We start from the raw sequence: 23643 nt of genomic DNA, 5'->3' as shown, positions 1-23643 counted from the left end.
ACTGGGGAGCCACAACTTGAGTCCTGGGTTCAGTTATGTTCCCTCACTGCAAGAAGGACATTGAGGGCTTGAGCAGGTCCAGAGAGGGGCAACAAAGCTGGGAAGGGTCTGGAGAACAGGGCTGGGGAGGAGCAGCTGAGGGAGCTGGGGGTGTGCAGCCTGGAGGAGGCTGAGGGAGACCTCATTGCTCTCTACAGCTCCTGAGAGGAGGCTGGAGCCAGGTGGGGGTTGGGCTCTGCTGCCAAGGAACAAGTGCTAGGACAAGAGGAAATGTTACCAGGGGAGGTTTAGGTTGGGCATGAGGAGCAACCTCTTCCCCAGAAGGGTTGCCAAGGCCTGGCCCAGGCTGCCCAGGGCAGTGCTGGAGTCCCCATCCCTGGAGGTCATGGTTTAGCGGCCATGGTGGTGCTGGGTTGAGGGCTGGACTGGATGATCTCAGAGGGCATTTCCAACCCAACCAATTCTCTGATTCTCTACCAGGGAAGCACACTGCAGCTCTTCCAGCTCCCTCATGAATCCTCTGGTATTTTCTCTTCCCAGAGCACAGCTCAGTGAGGAGCTCAAGGACCTGATCCTGCGCATGCTGGATAAGAACCCAGAGTCCAGAATCACAGTCCCTGAAATCAAGGTGAGTTGGTGCCTCCTGGGGAGGCAGAGCCCTGCCCAGGGGGTGCTCTGGAAGCTTTCTCTGGCACAGCCCTCAGAATGGAGCTGACTGATGCTTGCTTGGGGTAGGGCTTGAAAGGGACCTCCAGAGATCAGCCAGTCCAGCCCCCTGCCAGAGCAGGGTGCCCCAGGGCAGGGCACACAGGAGCAGTGTCAGGTGGCTTTGGAACCTTTCCACACAAGGAGACTCCACAACCTCTCTGAGCAGCCTGCTCCAGGCCTCCAACACCCTCACACCAAACAACTTTCTCCTCATGTTGAGGTGGAACCTCCTGGGTTCCAGGCTGTGCCCATTGCCCCTTGGCCTGTCCCTGGGCACCACTGACAAGAGCCTGGCCCCAGCCTCTTGCCCCCCACCCTTCAGATGTTTGTAAACATTGAGCAGATTCCTTCTCAGGCTACTCCTCTCCAGCCTAAGCAGCCCCAGGGCTCTCAGCCTCCCCTCATCACACAGATCATGGAATCATAAAGCCACAGAACTGCTGAGGTTGGCAGAGACCTTATAGATCATCAAGTCCAACCCTTGCCCAGAGCTCACAGTGCCACCACTGCTGCTGAGCCACAGCCACCAGCCCATGTCCCTCAGCACCATAGCCATGCAGCTTGCAGAGCAGCTCCCCAGCAGTGCCCTGATGCAGCCCTCAGGCAGCTGTGTGCAGCCAGAGCAGTGTGGGCAGCAGGGCAGGAGAGGGGATTCTGCCCCTTGGCTCTTGCTCTGCTGAGACCTCACCTCCAATCCTGCCTCCAGTTCTAGGGTCCCCAGCAGGAGAAGGACACAGAGCTGTGGAGTGAGGCCAGAGGAGGCCACAAAGATGATCCAAGGGCTGGAGCAGCTCTGCTGTGAGGCCAGGCTGAGGGAGCTGGGGGTGATCAGGCTGGAGAGGAGAAGGCTCCAGGGGGACCTTAGAGCTGCCTGCCAGTGCCTGAAGGGATCCTGCAGGAAGGCTGCAGAGAGACTGTCTGGAGACAGGACAGGGGGAAGGGTTTGAAGCGGGGAAGGGTTTGAAGCTGAGGGAGAGCAGGGTTAGACGGAGCTGGGGGAGAAGTTCCTCAGTAGGGGGATGAGAGTCTGCCCAGGGAGGCTCTGGCTGCCTCCTGCCTGGAGCTGTTCAAGGCCAGGCTGGATGAGGCCCTGGGCAACCTGAGCTAGTTGAGAGGTGTTCTTGTTTATGGAAGGGAGGTTGGAGGAGATGATCTCTGAGGTCCCTTCCAGCCTGAGCCATTCTAGGATTCTATGACCTTTTAAACCCCTCCAGGGATGGGGACTCCACCACCTCCCTGGGCAGCCTGGGCCAGTGCCTGAAAACCCTTTCTGGGAAGGACTTTCTCCTAACCCCCTGACCTCCCAGTCCGTCACTCACCCTCACAGCCTCCATTGGACACTCTCTGGTATTCCCCTGACAGAAGCTTTCTTGCTTCCTGCTTGAAATGAGAGGCACTCAAAAGCTGGCTGATGCTCAGTGAAGCCCCAGGAGGGAGTGCTGGCTGCAGGTGGTCAGCTTGTGCTGTGGTCAGCAGGTTTGTCTCTGTCAGCTCTCCTTGGGAGATGCTTCTCAGGACAGGGAGCAGCTGGAACTGGCATTGCCCAGTGCTGGGCAGGGTTTGGTGTCATCCAGGTCTCTTGGCTTTCTCTGCTCCTCACCTTGGGCCTGCTGGACCCACTCAGGATGTCCACAGAGCTCCATCAGCATCCTCTGTAGGGCACACAACTCTGCTTCACTCTGTCTCTGGCCAACACCAGCACATTCACCACCAGAACTGGCAGCAGGAAGCTGGTCTTCACAAAAACACCTTCTGGCCCTTGCCTCCATGGCCAGGAGCCACAGCAGTGGTGGGAAGCCCTTTGGAGCTGTACTGCAGGGATTCCACTTGGCAGCTCATGCAGGCCCTTCACATCAACCCCTGCAGAGACCCCCTGGGGAGCAGAGCAAAGGTGGGTGCTGCATCTTCTCCCTGGCCAGGCACTGGAGGTGTGCCTGGGGACTTGTGTTGTGTCCTGGCTTCAGCAGCTGGATGGTTCCAGGCCCCGAGCACAGCCTTCCTCATCCTCACAGCCAGGGAAACCTGAGCAGTCTGGGCTGGTGGGAGGTGTCCCTGCCCATGGCAGGGGGACTGCAGCTGGCTGATCTTTGAGGTCCCTTCCAAGTCAACCCAGTCTGTGATTCTGTGAAACCATCCCCTGAGAGTCACAGTCAGATGTTTCTAAGTGTCTGCTCCAAACACCTCCTCCTCCTCTTCCTCCTCCTCCATGGGCTCCTTCCCTTCTGGTTCTCTCCTGCTGTCACATCCCCTCCTCCTCTTTCTCCTCCACATGCCTTACTTGTCAGACAAAATGATGATGTGGCTTCAGAGGATCTTCTGCTGGCCAACCTGAGCTCCCTGTTGCTTCTCTTGTGTGAGCATCTCTAGGTGACAGCTCTCTGATGTCTGCATTGAGGCTAATTCAGAGCTGGGAGGCACTGGAGCTATGTCAGTGAGAAATAGCTGAACTGCTCTGCCCAGTTTGGTGTGGAATTGCTGTGCAGCATCCAAGAAAGTCAAGAATTCATTTGAGTAAGAGCAAGGAGCAGTTCTCAGGAGGTCCTGTCCCCACTGCAAGGTCCTCAAGCCCCAGGTGGCTGCAGGGTTCAGTGCACTGCTGGCACTGGAGGCTGGATGTGCTGTGCCTGCTGAACACAGTTCCTGATCTCTGGAAAGCACAACTGAGCCCAGGGCTGCAGGCAGCTCATCACTGAGCCCCTGCAGAGCACTCAGGACACCTGAACTCCCCTCCCTGGAGCCCCCATCCTACCCAAACCCCTCAGCCTGAGGGGCAGGCAGGCACCCAGCACAGCACTGGAGGATGCTCCCCCTGACAGGAAACATGTCCAGGCCTGGAGGGGAGCCACAGAGCCACTCACCCTCTCCTGACTTCAGCTGCCTCCCACAGCACTGACAGGAGGGATGGTGGCAAACTGGGCAGCAGCCTGAGACCTCTGTACTCAGCCAGGAGCACTGCAGGTCAGTGATGGAATCCCAGACTGGTTTGGGTGGAAAGGGACCTTTCAAGCTCCTCCAGTCCACCCCCCTGCAGTCAGCAGGGACATCCCCAACCAGAGCAGGTTGCTCACAGCCCCAAACAACTTGACCTGCACTGGTGCCAGCCATGGGGCAGCTCCCACCTCTCTGGGCAGCCTGGGCCAGGCTCTCCCTTCCCTCAGTGTCAAACATTTCTCCTTCTCTCCACTCTCAATCTCCCTCTTTGAGCCCAAACCATTCCCCCTTGTCCTGTCACAACAGGCCCTGAGAAAAACTGTCCCCAGCTTTCTGATCTCCCCTTCCAGCACTGCAAGGCCACCAGAAGGTCTCCCTGGAGCCTTCTCCTCTCCAGGCTGCCCAAGCCCAACTCTCTCAGCCTGGCTCCCAGCAGAGAGCTTCCAGCCCTGCCAGCATTGCTGTGGCCTCCTCTGGCCCTGCTCCACCAGGTCCCTGTCTGTGCTGTGCTGAGGGCTCCAGAGCTGCTCCAGCACTGCAGGGGAGGTCTCAGCAGAGCAGAGCAGAGGGGCAGAATCCCCTCCCTGCCCCTGCTGCCCACACTGCTGGGGATCAGCCCAGGACAGGCTGGGGCTGGGCTGGCAGCACTTGGTGCTGGCTACTGTGCAGCTTTGCACCCCCAGCCCCCCCAATTCCTTCTCCTGAGGGCTCCTCTTCCGCCCTTCATCCCCTGCCCAGAGTGCTACTGGGAGTTGCCCTGAGCCATGTGCAGGACCTGGTACTTGGCCTGGTTGAACCTGAAGGGTTGAAGCACCTCAGGCTGTTTGTGCAGCCATGGATGCTGTTGGCTGTCCCAGGTGCTGAGCACACACAGCCCCAACTGAGTGTCTGCAGAGCAGAGAGAGGGCTGAGAGCAGCCTGGGCACCTCATGTTTGCAAAGCTCTTCATATGGGGCTCAGAGGGTGGGGGTGACAGCACTGTTAGCAGATGCCCTCTGCACAGGCTCCAGGCTGCCGCCATTCCCAGGGGAGCTGCCTGAAGTGTGTGATTGGCAGTGGAAGATGCACTGACAGCTTGCCCCCCTCTGGCCTGTTTGTGCTCATAGAACCACAGAACTCTCAGGTTTGGAAGGGACCTCAAGGACCATCCAGTTCCAGCCCCGCTGCCATGGGCAGGGACACCTCACACCAGAGCAGGTTGCTCACAGCCACCTCCAGCCTGGCCTTAAACACCTCCAGGGATGAGGCTTCCACTACCTCCCTGGGCAGCCTGTGCCAGTCTCTCACCACCCTCATGGGGAACAACTTCTTCCTAGCATCCAGTCTGAGTGTCCCTGCTGGCAGTGTTGCTCCATGCCTGTCCCAGCTGGCAGCATGGTGCTGTGCTGGAGAGGGGCTGCAGCTGGCAGCATGGTGCTGTGCTGGAGGGGGCTGCAGCTGGCTCTGTGCCCCACAGGTGCACCCCTGGCTGACCAGGGCTGGCACCGAGCCGTTGCCGCTGGAGGAGGAGCACTGCAGCGTGGTGGAGGTGACGGAGGAGGAGGTGCAGAACTCGGTGAAGACCATCCCCAGCTTGCCAGCTGTGGTAGGTTACAGCACCCCACGTCCTCTGCCTGGCTCCAGAGCCTGGGACTCTGCTGAAGCTGCTGGTGCAGGAGGCAGGGGGCACAGTGCTGCTCCTGCTGCCCTTCAGCCTGATGTCAGCTTCCTGTGCCTCAGGGCACTGCTGCAGCTTGGCCATGCAGCACCTGAGCAGTTGAGAGCTCCTCTGGCTGCTCTCTTATCCTCCACATCCTCCAGGGCTGCCATCACACACCCCAGCACACCAGGAGCATCCCAGGTGTGTTTTGTTGCATTAGTCTGGCGGGTGCCAGACACCTCACCTGGATCCTCAAAATGGAGGTTCCAGCCCTGGCTGCAGTAAAGCAGGGAGGGGACATCTGCCAGAGTATGTAGCTGGAACTTGCCTGCCAGCCTTGGAGGAGCACAAGTGGGTGCTGAGGGCTCCCCTGGCAGTTTCTATGTAGCCAGCTGTAGGTCTGTTGTGGGCAGGGGTTACTGATGGTGAGAGGTGCTGAGCACAGGGATCTGCTGTCACAGCTCCTGGAGGGTGAAGGGCACTTGCCCCAACATCTGACAGGAGGGGTTGAAATGTATCTTCCCCCTCTGACAGCAGGACCTTTGCCTTTGAACCTGCAGCAGCTGGCAGCACTGCCTGCCTGGGAGGATGATCCAGGAGGGCTCTGGTGCCTCCTCTCTTGAGCTTGGACCACCATGAGTGGCAAACAGCAGTCAGCAGCATCTGCTGCACCTCTGACCAGCAGAGATCTGCATCCAGGGCTGCCTCAGTCCCCAGGGAGGGACCTTGGCACTGCCTGGAGGTGGCAGAGCTGCTCTGTGTTGCAGCTGAGTGCTGGTCAGTGTCTGCTGGGTCAGTGTCTGCTGGGTCAGTGTCTGCTGGGTCACTGAAGCAGCTGCCAGGAGGTGCCAGCCCTGCTGTGCTCACTGCTCTGCTCTCCCTCCCCACAGATCCTGGTGAAGGCCATGCTCCGGAAGCGCTCCTTTGGGAACCCCTTTGAGGTGCAGAGCAGGCGAGAGGAGAGGTCCATGTCTGCCCCAGGGAACCTGCTGATGTATGTATGGCTTCAGCTGACTCTGCAGGCAGGGGGAAAGCTGTTTGCAGGCCTTTGCTGTAGCAGTTAAGGACAAAACTCCCTTCTGAATCAAACCCTGAGGCTAAAGTCTACCTCCAGAGCTCAGACACACAGCAGTAAAGCAGCCTAAGCACTCTTCTTGCAGCTACAGCTCTGAGAGGGATTCAGCCTCAGCACATGCAAGGTGCTGAACCTGGGCCTGGCTTTTAACCTGTGAGTTAATCTGTGAGCCAAGATCCATTAGAGATTGGCAGCTAAGCTAAGTTTGAGTGTAGCCTAGACAGAAATTGAAGGGTTGAGTCCTGTGTGACCTGTGCTGCATTCTATGGTCCTGCTATGGCAGGGGGGTTGGACTTGATGATCTTCAAAAGTCCCCTCCAACCCCTAACACCTTGTGAGCTGTGACCTGCTCCCTCCTGTTAGTGGACAACAGCACAGGCAGCAGAGGAGCCACTTGCATGGCTTCTAAGCTGGCCCTGAGATGATGTGGTTGGTTTGGGGGCTGGGCAGAGACAGCCAGGCAGATGGTGGAGAACACTTTGCTCTTGGTCCTTCATGTGAGCAGGCATGAAATATTGCACACACCTCCAGCTGCCAAGGGCTGGAACACCCTGCAAGGGGCAGAAATGGCTGTGCTGGGATTAAAAAGGGAGCAGAAAAAATAATTATTCTGAAATTCATCAGCAAAGTCTAAATGTAGTGCTCTGGATTTCCAGAGGTGGGAGGGAAATTTCTCTCTCCTTTACTTGGCTCTTGCTTTTCCTCCCTCACCTCGGTCACCCATGTCCTTCAGAGCCAGCATTCTGGGCCACCACCCCAGTAAGAGCTGGGCCCTCAGCCTGAGCTGGGGCTGTGATTTTCATGTTCTCACCCTGCAGAGTCTGTAGGGCTGCAGGTCACAACAGGGCTGTGCTGTCCAAGAATGATCCTTTTCCACCCAAAATCCCAGAGCCAGGCCTTGCAGACCCAACAAGGATGTGCTGAGAGTGCCCCTGCAGACAGGGGAGCCTCCCTCAGGGGTTTAAGGGCTCTGCTCAGATCAGGAATGATGCTCTAGGGCCCAAATCTGACCTGGAGAGCAGGGAAGGCTTTGCCTCTGAGTCCAGGAGCAGTTAATATTCAGCCCCAGTTTAACATCCCCACAAGGCTTATCTTGAATATCTGCAGGGATGGAGCCTCAACCACCTCCCTGGGCAGCCTGTTCCAGTGCCTCACCACCTCTGCTCTGTGCAGAGCTCCCTCCTGATCTCCAACCTACCTCTGCCCTGCTCCAGTTCCAAACTATTGCCTCTCACCCTATCCCCACAGGCCCTTGGGAACAGTCCCTGCCCAGCCCTCCTGTAGGTCTCCTTCAGGTACTGGAGGCTGCTCTTAAGGTCTCCCTGGAGCCTTCTCTTCCCCAGGCTGAACAGCCCCAATTCTCACAGCCTGTTCCCACAGCAGAGGTTCTCCATCGCTCTGATCATTTTTGTGGCCTCTTCTGGACCTGCTCCATCAGGTCCATGTCCCTCTCAGGCTGGGGGCCTCAAAGCTGGACACAGCCCTGCAGGTGAGGTCTCCTCAGAGCTTCTCAGCTTATACAAACCCAAACTTTCTTCTGTCTCCACTCCTTTCAGCCCCATGTTTGGATTAGGTCTCCTTGTCTGTGAGCTCTGCCAGTGTCTTTGGTTCACAAGAACACATCAGCTCAGGGACAGAGGTGTGGCAGTGCTGGCTGGCCTCTGCCCAGCACTTCAGAGCTTGGAGATGTCCAAAATAAATGTGAGTGGTCTCTGAAGGTGCCAGATCTCTGCACTACCCCCTGCCCTTGATGGCTCAGCCTCATGCCATCAGTGCCAGTTCCTGGCAGTAGCAGTTGTCCTGATCCTCAGTCCATGCACAGCTGGGGCTTTGAGAAGGAGCCTCCAACCCTTCTGGTGGAAAGAAAAACCTTGGCTCAACCTCTCCAACAAGCAGGGTCCTGTCCTGCACACTGCAGCAGGGCTGCTCTTACTCTGAAGGGTTATGGCTCAATACTTCAGGCTCTGAGTAAAGCTGAACTGTTGGAATCTTCTGGAGATCACTTCCAGTGGAATGGATTTGTTGGATCTGATGATGTGGGGGTTAGGTGACCCTCAGTCTCAGTGGCAAGGTTCCTTCTTCAACCAGCTCTCTCTGGGCTGCAGTGCTGCTGCCACAGGGCAAGCAGAGCTAGGCAGAGGCCCATCCAGAGCTGAACTCACAGTGAGTTGTTCTCTGGTGAAGCCCTGAACAGCACAGGGAGCAGCAGTGGCACTGCTTGGGGAGCCTGCTGGGGTAGGTGAAGTGAGCTTGGCCTGAGTCTGGCTGGCACCCAGCAGGAACAGGCAACACTGCTGGAGCATAAAGCTCTGCACAGCTCTGCACTCAGGCACTGTTCTCACCCCTCCAGCTGGGCAGGGGACTCCAAGAGCAGGACTTGCCAGAGGCCACTCTCTGGCCACACTGTCCTCTGGTTGCCACAAAGAGCTGAGAGGAAACAAGCCACAAGTTCCCAGCTGTCCACCACAGAGCTTCTCCTCCCCAGTAGCACTGACAGGCACAGAACCCCAGACCCCCAAGATGGTGGAGGATGGAAGGGACCTCTGGAGCTCATCCAGTCCAACCCCTGCTCCAGCAGAGCACCCACAGCAGCTTGCCCAGGAGCACAATGCCCAGGGGGGGTTGGAAGCTCTCCACATTTGGAGACTCCACAACCTCTCTGGCAGCCTGCTCCAGGTCTCCAGCACCCTCACACCAAACAACTTTCTCCTCCTCTTCAGCTCCAGGGCTCTCAGCCTTTGCTCCTCACAGAGCTGCTCCAGGCCCCTCAGCAGCTTTGCAGCCTCCCCTGGACTTTCTCCAGCAGTTCCCATCCCAAAACTGCTGACTCAGCTGTTATTCTTTTGCATCCCTTCCAGGCAGGCAGAAATCCCTGGTGTTGTTTATTTGAGCAGAGCAATTAGCACACTCCAGTTTCCCATTCCAGTGACTCAATTGTTCTGCCTGTGGAGCTGCCAGAGCTCCACTCACTGCTGCTTCCAGCAGCTGTGCCCAGGCTGAGGAGACACTGCAGGACATCCTCTGGCAGCTTTCTGCTGCTGGATGCCTACTGGAAGGTTCTAAAAGCAGAGCTGTGCTCTTAGGCTCTCTGCTTGGCTTGAGGAGAGCAGAACCTGAACTGTGCTTGAATCTGGCTTGCATTCTCCCTCTGTCACCTACTCAGAAGCTGCTTTTTCAGGAGTCTTTGGAGAGGTCTTTCAAGGCCCTTTAGAGGACACCATTCAGACAGCAGCAGTGTGCACAGTGGCTGTTAGCACTGGGGGCACAGCAGGTTTGCAGCCCTCCCTGCACCTGCAAGCAGCAAATCCTCTCCTGGGTGTTCTTCATTGATGTGCTTAGCAGCACTGAGCAGAGGGCTGCCTCTACCCTGAGAGCTCCTCCAGGCACCATGGAGCCAGCTCTGAGTGCTGCCAGCTGTCACCTTGCCCTGGCAGCTGTGTGGTAGCAGGGACCAAGTGGCACCAAATTCTGCCTTAGAATCTGCCTTAGAACAGAACCATAGAATTGCTTTGGTAGGAAGAGTCCAACCAGCAGCCCAGCCCCACCATGGCCACTAATCCATGTGCCATGGCCACACCTTCCTGGAACACCTCCAGGGATGGGGACTCCACCACCTCCCTGGGCAGCCTGGGCCAATCCCTGACCACTTGCAGCAGGGAATTTTTTTCCTCCTCTCCAACCTAAGCCTCCCCTGGCACAATTTCAGGAAATTTCATTTCCTCTCCTTCTATCACCTGTGACTAGGGAGCAGAGCCCAACCCCCACCTGGCTCCAGCCTCCTCTCAGGGAGCTGTAGAGAGCAATGAGGTCTCCTCTCAGCCTCCTCTTCTCCAGGCTGAACACCCCCAGCTCCCTCAGCTGCTGCTCCCCAGCCCTGTTCTCCAGACCCTTCCCTAGCTTTGTTGCCCTTCTCTGGCCCTGCTCCAGCCCTCAACGTCCTTCTTGGAGGGAGGACCCCACACTAACCCCAGGATCTGAGGTGCAGCCTCACCAGTCCCAGTGCAGGGCACAATCCCTTCCCTCCAAGCAGGATCTGCCAGAGGATGCCATGGAATCATCAGACTCATCCAGCCTTGTTCCTGCAGGACATGGCCAGGCTCCAGCTGCAGAAGGACCTGGCTGCTACTCATTTCTCCAGCTGCAGAGCATTTTCAAGCCCAGCTCTTCAGTCTCACAGCTCCACCCTGGGTTTCTGTTCACAGTGCTTGCTCCAGACTCCTCCTGAGTCAGCTCTGCCGTCACCACCCTTTATTGCTCTCATTTATTGCCACTGCTCCCTACCAAATTAATTGCTGTGTTTTGACAGACCCAATTTGCTTCCCCATTGTGGCTGCTGTTGCTATGGATGAAATGTGGTTGGCCTCACTCTGGAGCTGGAAAGCCTGCCCTGCTCCCAGCCTTCCCAGAAAGAGTGCAGCAGAGCATCACAGCCAGCAGGGACACACTGTCCATGGAGGCTAGGCACAAGGAAGCCAGGGAGCCCAAGCATGGCTGACTCAGGTCTCCAAGCACAAAGAGCTTCTCCCAGAGCAGCCCAGAGATAGCTGCCTCGTGGGGGCTTTCTGCTGAGCAAGTCCCAGGGCTTGGTGCCCTAGAGTTGAACAGAAGCAGGCTGCAGAGAACCCCCAAGAGCAGCCAGCCCTGCAGGTTGTGGTTACATTTGCCAGGTCTCTGCTGGTGCTCAGTGGCTGCCTCTCCAGTGCCAGGAAGCCACCTAGGAGCTGTCAGAGCAGAGGCAGCCCCAAAGCCAAGGCAGTTTTCACTGCACCCAGAAGTTGTTTCCCCTCCCCAGGGCCCAGCCCTGCCCTGTGCTGCAGGCAGGTACCCCACAGTCCACCCAAGCCCCAGGGCAGCAGCTTGGACACAGGAATGGCCTCTGGCAAAAGCCCTCAGCAGCAGCAGGCCCCTGCAGCCAGTGGCCCCATGCTGCTGGGGCTCTGCCCAGCCACTGCACACTCACTGCACCTGCTGGTGATGCCATGGCCATGGCAGGGCACAGACCTCCCAGGAAGGCACAGCAGGACAGCAGCAGCCTGCTGGAAGCCATCTGGAGCTTGTGGGGTTGGAGCAGAGCCACCAATGCCTGTCCTCATATGCCCGCTGTGCTGCTGGTGCAGGTGCTCATGCTCCATGCTCCATGCTCCATCCCGCTGGCTCCCAGGGGCAGGAGAAGCTCCCTTGCTGCTGCCATCACCTTCATGAACGTTTCTTCCTGTCTCATTGTTCTGCTCACAGGGACAGATCTCTCTGGCACAACTCTGTGCATTTCCATCCATCCCTAAGGTAACTCAGTGTCTGTGTGTCCCCTGGGGGCTGTCGTCACAGCTCTGCCCTGCTCAGCCTCTGCCACCTGTGTACTGTGACAGCAGCCAGCTGCAGCCCCCCTCCTGCAGCAGCCCCAGTGCAGTGCTCCCTGTGCGTCACACTGCAGCTGCAGCTCCAGTGCAGTGCTCCCTGTGTGTCACACTCCTGCAGCAGCCCCAGTGCAGTGCTCCCTGTGCGTCACACTGCAGCTGCAGCTCCAGTGCACTGCTCCCTGTGTGTCAGACTGCAGCAGCAGCTCCAGTGCAGTGCTCCCTGTGTGTCACACTGCTGCAGCAGCCCCAGTGCAGTGCTCCCTGTGTGTCACACTGCAGCTGCAGCTCCAGTGCACTGCTCCCTGTGTGTCAGACTGCAGCAGCAGCTCCAGTGCAGTGCTCCCTGTGTGTCACACTGCAGGAGCAGCTCCAGTGCAGTGCTCCCTGTGTGTCACACTGCAGCAGCAGCTCCAGTGCACTGCTCCCTGTGTGTCACACTGCAGGAGCAGCTCCAGTGCAGTGCTCCCTGTGTGTCAGACTGCAGCAGCAGCTCCAGTGCACTGCTCCCTGTGTGTCACACTGCAGGAGCAGCTCCAGTGCACTGCTCCCTGTGTGTCAGACTGCAGCAGCAGCTCCAGTGCACTGCTCCCTGTGTGTCACACTGCTGCAGCAGCTCCAGTGCACTGCTCCCTGTGTGTCACACTCCTGCAGCAGCTCCAGTGCACTGCTCCCTCTGTGTCACACTGCTGCAGCAGCTCCAGTGCAGTGCTCCCTGTGCGTCACACTGCAGCTGCAGCTCCAGTGCACTGCTCCCTGTGTGTCAGACTGCAGCAGCAGCTCCAGTGCACTGCTCCCTGTGTGTCACACTGCTGCAGCAGCCCCAGTGCAGTGCTCCCTGTGCGTCACACTGCTGCAGCAGCTCCAGTGCAGTGCTCCCTGTGTGTCACACTGCAGCTGCAGCTCCAGTGCACTGCTCCCTGTGTGTCAGACTGCAGCAGCAGCTCCAGTGCACTGCTCCCTCTGTGTCAGACTGCAGCTGCAGCTCCAGTGCAGTGCTCCCTGTGTGTCACACTCCTGCAGCAGCCCCAGTGCAGTGCTCCCTGTGTGTCACACTCCTGCAGCAGCCCCAGTGCAGTGCTCCCTGTGCGTCACACTGCAGCTGCAGCTCCAGTGCACTGCTCCCTGTGTGTCAGACTGCAGCAGCAGCTCCAGTGCACTGTTCCCTGTGTGTCACACTGCTGCAGCAGCCCCAGTGCAGTGCTCCCTGTGCGTCACACTGCTGCAGCAGCCCCAGTGCAGTGCTCCCTGTGTGTCACACTGCAGCTGCAGCTCCAGTGCAGTGCTCCCTGTGTGTCACACTGCAGCAGCAGCTCCAGTGCACTGCTCCCTGTGTCACACTCCTGCAGCAGCTCCAGTGCAGTGCTCCCTGTGCGTCACACTGCTGCAGCAGCCCCAGTGCAGTGCTCCCTGTGTGTCACACTGCAGCTGCAGCTCCAGTGCACTGCTCCCTGTGTGTCACACTGCAGCTGCAGCTCCAGTGCACTGCTCCCTGTGTGTCCGACTGCAGCAGCAGCTCCAGTGCAGTGCTCCCTGTGTGTCACACTGCAGCTGCAGCTCCAGTGCACTGCTCCCTGTGTGTCAGACTGCAGCAGCAGCTCCAGTGCAGTGCTCCCTGTGCGTCACACTCCTGCAGCAGCTTCAGTGCAGTGCTCCCTGTGTGTCACACTACAGCTGCAGCTCCAGTGCACTGCTCCCTGTGTGTCACACTGCTGCAGCAGCTCCAGTGCACTGCTCCCTGTGTGTCACAGTCCTGCAGCAGCAGCTCCAGTGCACTGCTCCCTGTGTGTCACTGCAGCAGCAGCCCCAGTGCACTGCTCCCTGTGTGTCACAGTCCTGCAGCAGCAGCTCCAGTGCACTTCTCCCTGTGTGTCACACTACAGGAGCAGCTCCAGTGCACTGCTCCCTGTGTCACACTCCTGCAGCAGCTCCAGTGCAGTGCTCCCTGTGTGTCACACTCTTGCAGCAGCAGCTCCAGTGCAGTGCTCCCTGTGTGTCACACTGCTGCTGCAGCTCCAGTGCAGTGCTCCCTGTGCGTCACACTGCTGCAGCAGCTCCAGTGCAGTGCTCCCTCTGTGTCACACTGCTGCAACAGCTCCAGTGCACTGCTCCCTGTGTGTCACACTGCAGCAGTGGCTCCAGTGCACTGCTCCCTGTGTGTCACAGTCCTGCAGCAGCAGCTCCAGTGCACTTCTCCCTGTGTGTCACACTGCAGCAGCAGCTCCAGTGCACTGCTCCCTGTGTGTCACACTGCAGGAGCAGCTCCATTGCAGTGCTCCCTGTGTGTCACACTGCTGCAACAGCTCCAGTGCAGTGCTCCCTGTGCGTCACACTGCAGCAGCAGCTCCAGTGCACTGCTCCCTGTGCGTCACACTGCTGCAGCAGCTCCAGTGCAGTGCTCCCTGTGTGTCACACTACAGCTGCAGCAGCTCCAGTGCAGTGCTCCCTGTGCGTCACACTGCTGCAGCAGCTCCAGTGCAGTGCTCCCTGTGCGTCACACTGCTGCAGCAGCTCCAGTGCAGTGCTCCCTGTGTGTCACACTGCTGCAGCAGCTCCAGTGCAGTGCTCCCTGTGTGTCACACTGCAGCAGCAGCTCTAGTGCAGGGTCACCTCTCACCTGCTGCTCGAGGCCTCTGCCAGCCTGGCCTGGACCACCTGCAGGGAGGGGACACCACAGCCTCCCTGTGCAGCCTGTGCCAGCGTCTCCCCGGGCTTTCTCTCCTCCTCACTCCCACCCAGTGATGTGCTGCTGGGTTTGCTGTTCCCCCCCACCGCTGTCCCTGCCCTGCCTGCTGGCTGCTCTCTGAGCTCTCCTTCTCCTTGCTCTTGCTGTAGGAAGGAGGGGAGCAGAGATGGAGTGCGGGACCCGGAGCTGCCTGACCTGTGTGAGGATGAAGCCACGTCCTGAGGCTGGCCCTCGCCTGCTGCTGCCCTGCCCCCGTGGTGTTGCCCTGCACACTTCTGCCCTTCTCACCACCCACAGGGCCTGCAGAGCAAAGGAAAAGAGGAAAAACCACCCAGAGGGACCAGGCCAGGACAGCGGAGCGGAGGAGCCGAGCCGCAGGAAGGAGAGGAGTGAGGCCTCTCCTGCCCCCCACTGCTGCCTCCCTGCCAGCCCTCACTGTGCTCCTCCCTCTGTGCCTTGCTCCCCACTTCTGCTTCACCCCTGGGGCTGCCTGGGTGGGGACCATGCCTACCAGAGTGGGTTGATTTGGAAGGCAGCAAAGCAGATCTGGGCTCCAGGGTCACTGCCCCAGAGAGGGTTTTGTGTTCCTTGCTTTTTGCATTCTGGTTTGGGTGTCAGGAAAGCTCAGGTGACATCAGAGCAGGACTGGGTGACATCAGAGCCAGGACTGGGTGACATCAGAGCAGGACTGGGTGACATTTGGGTCATGGGTAAAGCTCTCCTGCACGTCAGGACAGTGCTGCTCCTGTGGAGCTGGTGGCAGTGTCTGTCAGTGGGCTGAGGAGTGGACACTGGCATTCCTCTTTCCTCCTCTTGGGTTTTGCCTCTGGTCTTTTTTTTTTTTTCCTTCTCCCCTCCTCTTGGTTGCTGCCTTGCAGCTGAGTCTAGCTGGGAGGTGTCCCTGCCATGGCAGGGGGTTGGAGTAGATGATCTCTGAGGTCCCTTCCAACCTGAGCCATTCTAGATTCTCTGATTATCCCTCACCATGGGCCTGACAAGCAGATTTTGCTGCTGGAGTGGAGGCTGGCACCCCTCTTTCCTCCTCTTTTTTTCCCTCCTCCTCTTGTCCTCCAGCTGTGCCCAGGGTCAGTGCTGCCCCTGCTGCTTGCAGCCAGGGCAGTGTGGTGACCACTCCCACAGTGTCTCCTGCCACCTGCACCCAGCCTCTGAACCTCAGGGAGCTCTGGAGCACTGGGGTGTGCTGCTGCATGGCACAACTCAGAGCACCCAGGACAGCTGCAGCCCAGCTGGGGCTGTCCCCAGAGAGCTGGGCCTGGGCTCCATCAGCGGCAGCCAGCCCTGCATACGGGGGAGGGGCTCAAAGCTGGGAAGGGGCAGGTTTGGGGTTATTTTTTTTAGGGCTCCTTTCCTTCCCCTCACTCATCTCCTAGCTCCTTCACAGTTACATCCCTGATGCTTTTAGAGCTTTAATTTCCTGATCATCTAAATAGGAGGAGGAAATAGGCCTGGAGCAGGCTGCCCAGAGAGGTTGTGGAGCGTCCTTGTGTGGAGAGCTTCCAACCCCCCCTGGGCATTGTGCTCCTGGGAAGCTGCTGTGGGTGCCCTGCCCTAGCAGGGAGCTGGGCTGGGTGAGCTCCAGAGATCCCTTCCAACCCCTCCATGCTGGGGTTCTGGCATAAATGACCCAAACTGGGAGGCTCCCTAGGATGGAAACTGTTGGTGAGGATTTTTAGCCTAAGGAAGGCTCCAGGACACAGTGAGACCAACTCTTGATCTTTTGCTGGCTGAAAGGCTTTCATCTTTCCCTTTACTTTCAGACTGTAACATCCATGCACATGCTGCTGCTGCTGCTTCATCCATGGGCTGCTTCTAAACTCAGGGTTGGGAGCTTCATCTCTTGACAACAGGCAAGAGGTTGCACACACAAGGGCCAAGGTGCCTGCAGGGCTGTGGGACTTCACTGCTGCACTTGGAAGCTCTGCACAGTGAGAGTGGGGAGACACTGGCACAGGCTGCCCAGGGACCTGGCTGAGGCCCCATCCCTGCAGCCATTCAGGATCAGACTGGATGCGTCCCTGGGCAGCCTGCTCCAGCAGGAGGTGTCCCTGCTGCCTGCAGGGGGTTGGGCAGGATGGCCTTGGAAGGTCCCTTCCTTCCAGCCCAGTGCAGTCTGTGAAGCTGTCAGTCTGTGAGAGTCAGCCCAGTGACAGCAGCCCAGCAAGCACAGCAAAGCTCCCCCTTGAGCTTGGTGTGCTCTGAGCCTGCCCCTGGGAAGCCTGGGGCTGGATTCTTAGTCTGCAGAACTGAGATCAAGGACACCATCACCTCTGGTTCCTACATCATCATCTTACTGTTGTTTCTGAGGCTGATCCTGAGGGCCTGGGACTCTGTTCCCTCATTTTCTGTGCAAGGGGATAGCTGCCTGGGAGCTGTGCTGGTGTTCCCCCCCTGCTGGCTGCAGGCTGGCTTGGGGGTTCCCAACATTTTTATAGCTGGGCTTTGCTGCTGGTGCCTGAACATCTCTGCCCTGAGACCTCCCCTTGCTGTCTTCAGCACCTTGGTTGGATGCCCAGGACTGGTGCCCAGCCCCACATCTCACCTGTACATGTTGGCAAGTTGGGCAGTGACCTTCAGTTGTCAAAGGCAGAGGCATTAGACCAGGGTGACTGCTCTGGGCTTGTGCTCTGCACTGCTCATATCCAGGAGGTAAATCCTGCCTGTGTCTGTGTCTCACCTGCTGTGTGCTCAGCACCCCCTGAGGGCATGGGGTCCACAGCCTGTCCCTGAGCCTGTGCCTGGACTCTGCTGCCCTGTAGTGAGGACTGAAGCACTCAGTGAAGAGAGTGAAAATGGAGATGGGGACTCCAGGGAGGCTTTGGGCACTGTGTCACATGACACCCATGAGGGTTAGAGGTGTGGGCAGAGGTGGCTGGAACTGGCTGGAGGATAGAGCTCAGGGGTGCTGATCAGCAGTGCAGAGTGCAGCTGGAGGCCTGCAGCTTGTGGTGTGCCCAGGGGTCAGGACTGGGTCCAGTCCTGTTCAACATCTCCATCAATGACCTGGATGAAGTTTCTGAAGGTCCCAAACTGGGAGCAGAGGCTGACACCCCTCAGGCTGTGCTGCCACTCAGCCTGACCTGCACAGGCTGCAGAGTTGGGGAGAGGGAACCTCATGGAGTTCACCAAGGGCAAGTGCAGGGACCTGGCCCTGGGGAGGAACAACCTCCTGCAGCAGGACAGGGAAGGGGGGACCTGCTGGGAAGCAGCTCTGTGGAGGAGGGCAGGAGCAGCTGCAGGTTGGGTGTGGAAAAGCTGGTTTTGTGCAGGGCCACAGCTGAAGAGAGCCTGGAGAGGACAGGAGGTAGCTGCAGGTCAGTGAAGGGACTCCCAGGATGGGATTTGATTCCTTAGTTACTGCCAGGGGGGAGCTGGTGGCAGGAATTTTATGTTCCTTCAGCACAGCTCCACAGCCTGAAGCCATCAGCAGCTCTGTGGCAGGGGCTGAAGGAGGCTTTTCTCCACCTCTGAGGTGTGAGGCCAGAGAAGCTCATTTTCCTCTCTCCAGCTTGGTGCTTACTCTGTCACATCTCCTCTCCCTGGAGCTGTTGAAGGCCAGGCTGGGTGAGGCCTTGAGCAACCTGTACTGGTGGGAGGTGGCAGGGGGGCCTATGGCAGGAGGGTTGGAGCTGGATGGTCTTTAACCAACCCATTCTGTGATTCTCTGACTCAATGATCTTGGCCATGGAGCTTTGTCCTGCCAGCCCAGGGGCTTCATCCCAACCTGCAGAGCTTCAGGCTCTCTCTAAAGGTCCCAGCTGCCCTCACTTGTGCTCAGAGCCTCACATCCCTCACCAGCTGCAGTAGCCAACATCCCATGGCTGATGCCTGGTGCCTTCTCCCACCAGGCAGCACAGGCAGGTATGTGAGAAGCTGTTGCATGATGGAGGTCATCCTTTGGTGGTGCAGCTCATGCAAGAGCTTCTGAAACCAAGACAGCAAGGCTTGTGGTCTTCCCAGTGCTGCTGTGTGAGTTTAAAAGGATCACTGATGGTCTTGGACACCTTCAGCAGTGATGTGAATGGTTGGACTCAATGGTCTTAACAGTCTTTTCCAACCTGAATGCTTCTATGATCTCCAGGCCTAGAGCCCACATTCCCTCTTCCCCTGGCTGCTCAGTGTTGCTGCTCTGCTACAACCATAGATGGTCCTCCCTGGGGCCAGGCAGCCTCCCCTCTGTGCTGGGTGGTGACAGCAGGAGGGGCAGGGTCCTGCCTGCTCCCAGGGGATGGGAAGCTCCACAAAGTCAAACCAATTCCAAAGGCAGGGCTGTGCTGCAGTGCTGCTGAGAGCCTGAGCACACTGTGGGTCCAGCAAGGTGAGGGCTTCACTGTGTGTCTGACTGAGTCTGGACCCCAAACTTCTCCCCTTTGCCAGGGAGGTGCTGGAGTCTCTTTCCCTGGAGGTGTCCAAGAAAGGTGTGGCCATGGTGCCTGGGGACAGGGCCATGTGGGGTTGGGTTGGGTTGGTGGCTGGACTGGGTGATCTCAGAGGGCTTCTCCAAGCCAAACAGTGCTGTGATTCTGTGCCCACATTGGCAGTGTTGTTTGCTGAGGTTTCCTTCCCTGGCCCACAGCCTCCTACAGAAGCCAGGCTCTAATCAGGTCCCACCCAGCCTGAAGGAACCCAGACTGTCCCCTGGTCCTGTTGCTCCCATGGGGCAGGGCAGGAGGGGAGCTCAGGAGCTGCCTTTCCCCTGCCTTGCCCTGCATCCAGGTGTGCTCAGAGTGGCTGCTGGCAGCCCAGGCCCTCAGCCAGTGACCACAAGCCACAGGAGCATTCCAGCCCCCACGTGAACTCCAGAGGACATCGGCTGTGGGCCGTCAGGAGGGAGCTGCTGCTCTGTGCTGTCCTTCCGCTGCTTGCTGCACCTCCCCTGCCTGTCCTGGGGGTCTTTGGGTCTCTTGTTCCCCTCGGGGTGCCCCAGCATGGTGAGCTGCACTCAGCAGTGTGATGGCAGGGCTGTTGCACTGTACATACTGTACCATGGACAGACAGAGGCTATTTTTTGCATGCTTTTGTACTCCAGACCTGAGGATGACAATAAAGCCACAGAGACCACGCCGGCTGCGAACGGTTCCTGACGCGGTGCTGTGCTGCCCCTGGCGTGCACACAGCAACCCAGCATGGCCCAGGCTGGGCACAGGGCCTGCAGAGTGCCCAGCAGGAAAGCACCTGGGGGTGCTGATTGACAGTGGCTGAAGATGAGCCAGGGAGTGCTCAGCAGTGTGCCATGCAGGATGTGTCCTGGCCTGGATCAGCAGTGGTGTGGGCAGCAGGAGCAGGGCAGGATTGTGCCCCTGGCCTGGGCACTGCTGAGGCTGCACCTTGGGTACTGGGTTCAGTTCTGGGCCCTTGCTCCAAGAAGGACACTGAGGAGCTGGAGCAGGTCCAGAGAAGGGCAACAAAGTGGGCTGGGAACGAGCAGCTGAGGGAGCTGGGGGTGTTCAGCCTGGAGAAGAGGAGGCTGAGGGAGACCTCATTGCTCCTACAGCTCCCTGAGAGGAGGCTGGAGCTGGGTGGGGGTTGGGCTCTGCTCCCTAGTCTCAGGTGATAGAAGGAGAGGAAATGGCCTGAAATTGTGCCAGGGGAGGGTTAGGTTGGAGATGAGGAAAAAATTTCTTTGCTGCAAGAGTGGTCAGGGATTGGCACAGGCTGCCCAGGTGGTGGAGTCCGCATCCCTGGAGGGGTTCCAGAAAGGTGTGGCCATGGCACCTGGGGACAGGGTTTGATGGCCATGATGGGGTTGGGTTGAGGATTGGACTGGATGATCTTAGGAGGCCTTTTCCAGCCCTCTTTGTGCTTTTAGCCACAGCAAAGGGGCTTCCACACCTTTCATCCCTCCCTTTCCCTGCTGGGCTTTTCCCTGAGTGAAGAGGCTGAAGGATGTGTCCTGCTTTGGTACCACCCCAGGAGCTGTCCCAGCACCATGCTGCAGTGGGACCTGTGAGGCTGCCTTGCCTTCATTGCATCTGCTTCCATAGAAACCTTTTAGCCACCACCTTTTCCCTGCTGGGTCTTCTGTCTTGTTTCTGGCACACCAAGAGCAAGTTAGTGCCTGAAGACACAAGACCCACCCCAGGGCCAGGCCATTCAGTGCTGCAGGATCCTGAGTGGCCAAGCTGTAGCAGGTAAGGAAGGTGCTGTGCTGCTTGGTGCTGTGGGAGGAGAGATTTGTGTGCTAAGGTCAGAAAAACATGGCCAGATGTGACCCAGTGCCATGGCAACAGGGCTGGAGCTGTGTGAAAGAAAACCACCAGGTAAGAGGGACAGGTTCAGGGTGCAGATGGGGACATGGAGAACTTGTTGAGAGATAAAAACTTCTGCTGGATTAATCCCAGAATCCCAGCATGGTGGAGGACGGAAGGGACCTCTGGAGCTCATCCCGTCCAACCCTCTCCTAGAGCAGGGCACCCACAGCAGCTTGCCCAGGAGCACAATGTCCAGGGCAGGTTGGAAGCTCTCCACACAAGGACACTCCACAACCTCTCTGGACAGCCTGCTCCAGGCCTCCAGCACCCTCACAACAAACAACTTTCTCCTCCTCTTCCTGCAACCTCCTGGCTTCCAGTCTGTGCCCATTGCTGCTCCTTGTGCTGTCCCTGGGCACCACTGAGCAGAGTCTGGCCCCAGCCTCTTGCCCCCCACAGCTCCTTTAGCTCTTGCTGAGCATTGCTCTGCTCCCCTTTGGTGGCTGCTCTTCTGCAGGCTCTCAGCCTTTGCTCCTCACAGAGCTGCTCCAGGCCCTCAGCAGCTTTGCAGCCTCCCCTGGACTCTCTCCAGCAGTTCTCTGTCCCTCCTGAACTGGGGAGCCCAGAACTGGACCCAGCACTGCAGATGTGGCCTCCCTAGGGCAGTAGAGGTGGAGGAATAATTCCCTTGACCTGCTGATCACTCTTCCTAATGTACCCCAGGACACCATTGGTCTTCCTGGCCACAAGGACACATTTCTGGTTCCTGGGCAACTTGTCACCCCCCAGCATTCCCAGGCCCCCTGCCCATGACCACCCCTCTCATGCCACCTGGGTCAATGCCCAAGCTCTGTGCCAGGGAGCAAATAAAATACTGAATATCACACAGCTGCTGTCCCATGGGGATGTGGTGCCTGGTCCCATCTCAGGGGGTCACAGCACTGCCACCATCCTGCATCCAGCCCCAGGACATGGTTGATGCTGTGTCTCAGGACAGAAGATGCCCCCACTCCGTTTGGAAAGGATTTTCTCTGTGCATTTCTGGTTGGTTGAGGATCTTGCTGTGAACTCAACCTGGGGGCTGAGCCAGGTGATGCTGGATCCAGTTCTGGGCTCCCTGGTGCAAGGACAGGGACTTGCTGGAGAGGATCCAGCAAAGGGCTACAGAGGTGCTGAGGGGGCTGAAACAGCTCTGATGGGGAGAGACTGAGAGGGTTGAGGCTTGAGGGGCATCTCATCAATGCTGATCAGTACTTCTAGGGTGGGTGCCAGGAGGATGGGGCCAGGCTTTGTTCAGTGGTGCCCAGGGACAGGACACAAAGAGGTTCCATGTGAAGAGGAAGAGAAAGTTGTTTGTTGTGAGGGTGCTGGAGGCCTGGAGCAGGCTGCTCAGAGAGGTTGTGGAGTGTCCTTGTGTGGAGAGCTTCCAGCCCTGCCCGGACATGTTCCTGTGTGCCCTGCCCTAGGTGACTCTGCCTTGGCAGAGGGGCTGGACTCAGTAATCTGCAGAGGTCCCTTCCAACCCCTCCCATTCTGTGATGCTGTGAATGGCTCAGAAGCTGCTGCCCCTCCTTTTCTCCTCAATGGGCTGTGTTTCAGAATGGATTCCTTGAGCAGTAAATGAGCACTTTGGTGCTTATTACAATATCCATTCAGGGCTGGCTTCTGCTGCTGCCTTCTACCAAACAGTAATTATTAGCAGTTAAGGTGCCAGGAAGAACTAATGCTCTGAGCTGTGTAAGCAGCAGTAATAACAGCCCAGGAGGCACAACTGAGGCAAAGCAGCAGGAGGATTTCCTTTCTCCAGGGAAATGAGAGGAGAGAAAATCCTCAGGAGCTGGTGCACAGGAGCTGTGGCTGCCTGGGCAGGAAGGACGTTGGGCAGGGAAGCTGCTGAGGGGAAGGCAACAAAAATAATCAGGGCTGCTGGTGGGTGCAGAGGCACCAAGCAAAGGGTTTGGGTGAGGGATGGTTGGGTCCAAAGTGGAGCAGCAGCACATGGCAGCATCCAAGCAGGGAAGTGAGCTCCAAGGGCTCAGTCTTGCCTTGGCATTGTTGCTCTTGGTTTGTTTGCTGAATGAGTTCTTTTTTTCAGACTGAAATGAAGTTTTCTGTGATGATTTCAGTCAAAAGAGGGGAAGGTGTTCCTGCTGGGTCTGATGTGTGTCCTTGCAAGCAGCAGGTTTGGGTCCTGGTAAGCTGTTGCTGCCCAGGCTTTGGACACAGAGCAGCTATGAATGGGTGGTGGGTTTAAGGCAGAAGCCTGAGGCCTTACCTGCAGCCAAGGGCACTTAAACCAACCTGAGTCACCTCTTGGCATGTTGAGGTTGGCCTTGAGAGCCACAACTGCCACTTGTGGTTGGTAGGATGGATGTGGGGCCAGGGTGAACAGCCAGGGAAGCACCCAGAGCTGAGCTGTGTGAGGGATGAGGTTCTTCCTGTCCCTGGAGAAGGGGAAGGCATCAAGCCCCACATCTCCTTCTGGGGAGGAACAACCTCCTGCAGCAGGACAGGAGACGGGGGACCTGCTGGGAAACAGCTCCACAGAGAAGGAGCTGGGAGTGCTGGGGGACAACAAGTTCCCCATGAGGCAGCAATGTGCCCTGTGGCCAAGAAGGCCAATGGGGTCCTGGGGTGCATGGGGAAGAGTGTGGCCAGCAGGCTAGAGAGGCAGACTCTTGTCAGTAGTGCAACAGGCACAAAGTGGAACCCAGAAGGCTTCATCTGAACAGGAGAAGAAAGTTGCTTGGTGTGAGGGTGCTGGAGGCCTGGAGCAGGCTGCCCAGAGAGGTTGTGGAGTGTCCTTGTGTGGAGAGCTTCCAACCCCCCCTGGGCATTGTGCTCCTGGGCAAGCTGCTGTGGGTGCCCTGCTGGAGCAGGGCTTAGACTGGATGAGCTCCAGAGGTCCCTTCCAGCCCACACTGTGCTGGGGTTCTGGGATGCTGAGCAGCCCCAGCCCCAGCCCCAGCCAGGTGTAACCCCTTTATAAACTCCATCTCTGATTGATGTCCACATTTCTCCTCACCAAGCTGCACCACAAG

The 23643-nt window shown here is 58.1% G+C and overlaps 1 protein-coding gene across 1 annotated transcript in view; it reads left to right on the top strand.

Moving 5' to 3' along the window:
* The window catches only part of CAMKK1 (calcium/calmodulin dependent protein kinase kinase 1), a 56851-nt gene extending 42236 nt beyond the window's left edge, over positions 1-14615 (top strand). Inside the window, exons 12-16 of the mRNA XM_054394245.1 lie at positions 541-628; positions 5096-5224; positions 6169-6272; positions 11589-11636; positions 14543-14615. Coding sequence (XP_054250220.1) covers positions 541-628; positions 5096-5224; positions 6169-6272; positions 11589-11636; positions 14543-14615 — 442 coding nt within the window. The remainder of the gene's footprint in view (positions 1-540; positions 629-5095; positions 5225-6168; positions 6273-11588; positions 11637-14542) is intronic.
* The last annotated feature ends 9028 nt before the right edge of the window (positions 14616-23643 follow it).

This window comes from Indicator indicator, chromosome 30 (genome assembly GCF_027791375.1).
Source record: "Indicator indicator isolate 239-I01 chromosome 30, UM_Iind_1.1, whole genome shotgun sequence".
Lineage (NCBI taxonomy): Eukaryota > Metazoa > Chordata > Aves > Piciformes > Indicatoridae > Indicator > Indicator indicator.
This window is presented reverse-complemented; position numbering and strand designations above follow the sequence as displayed.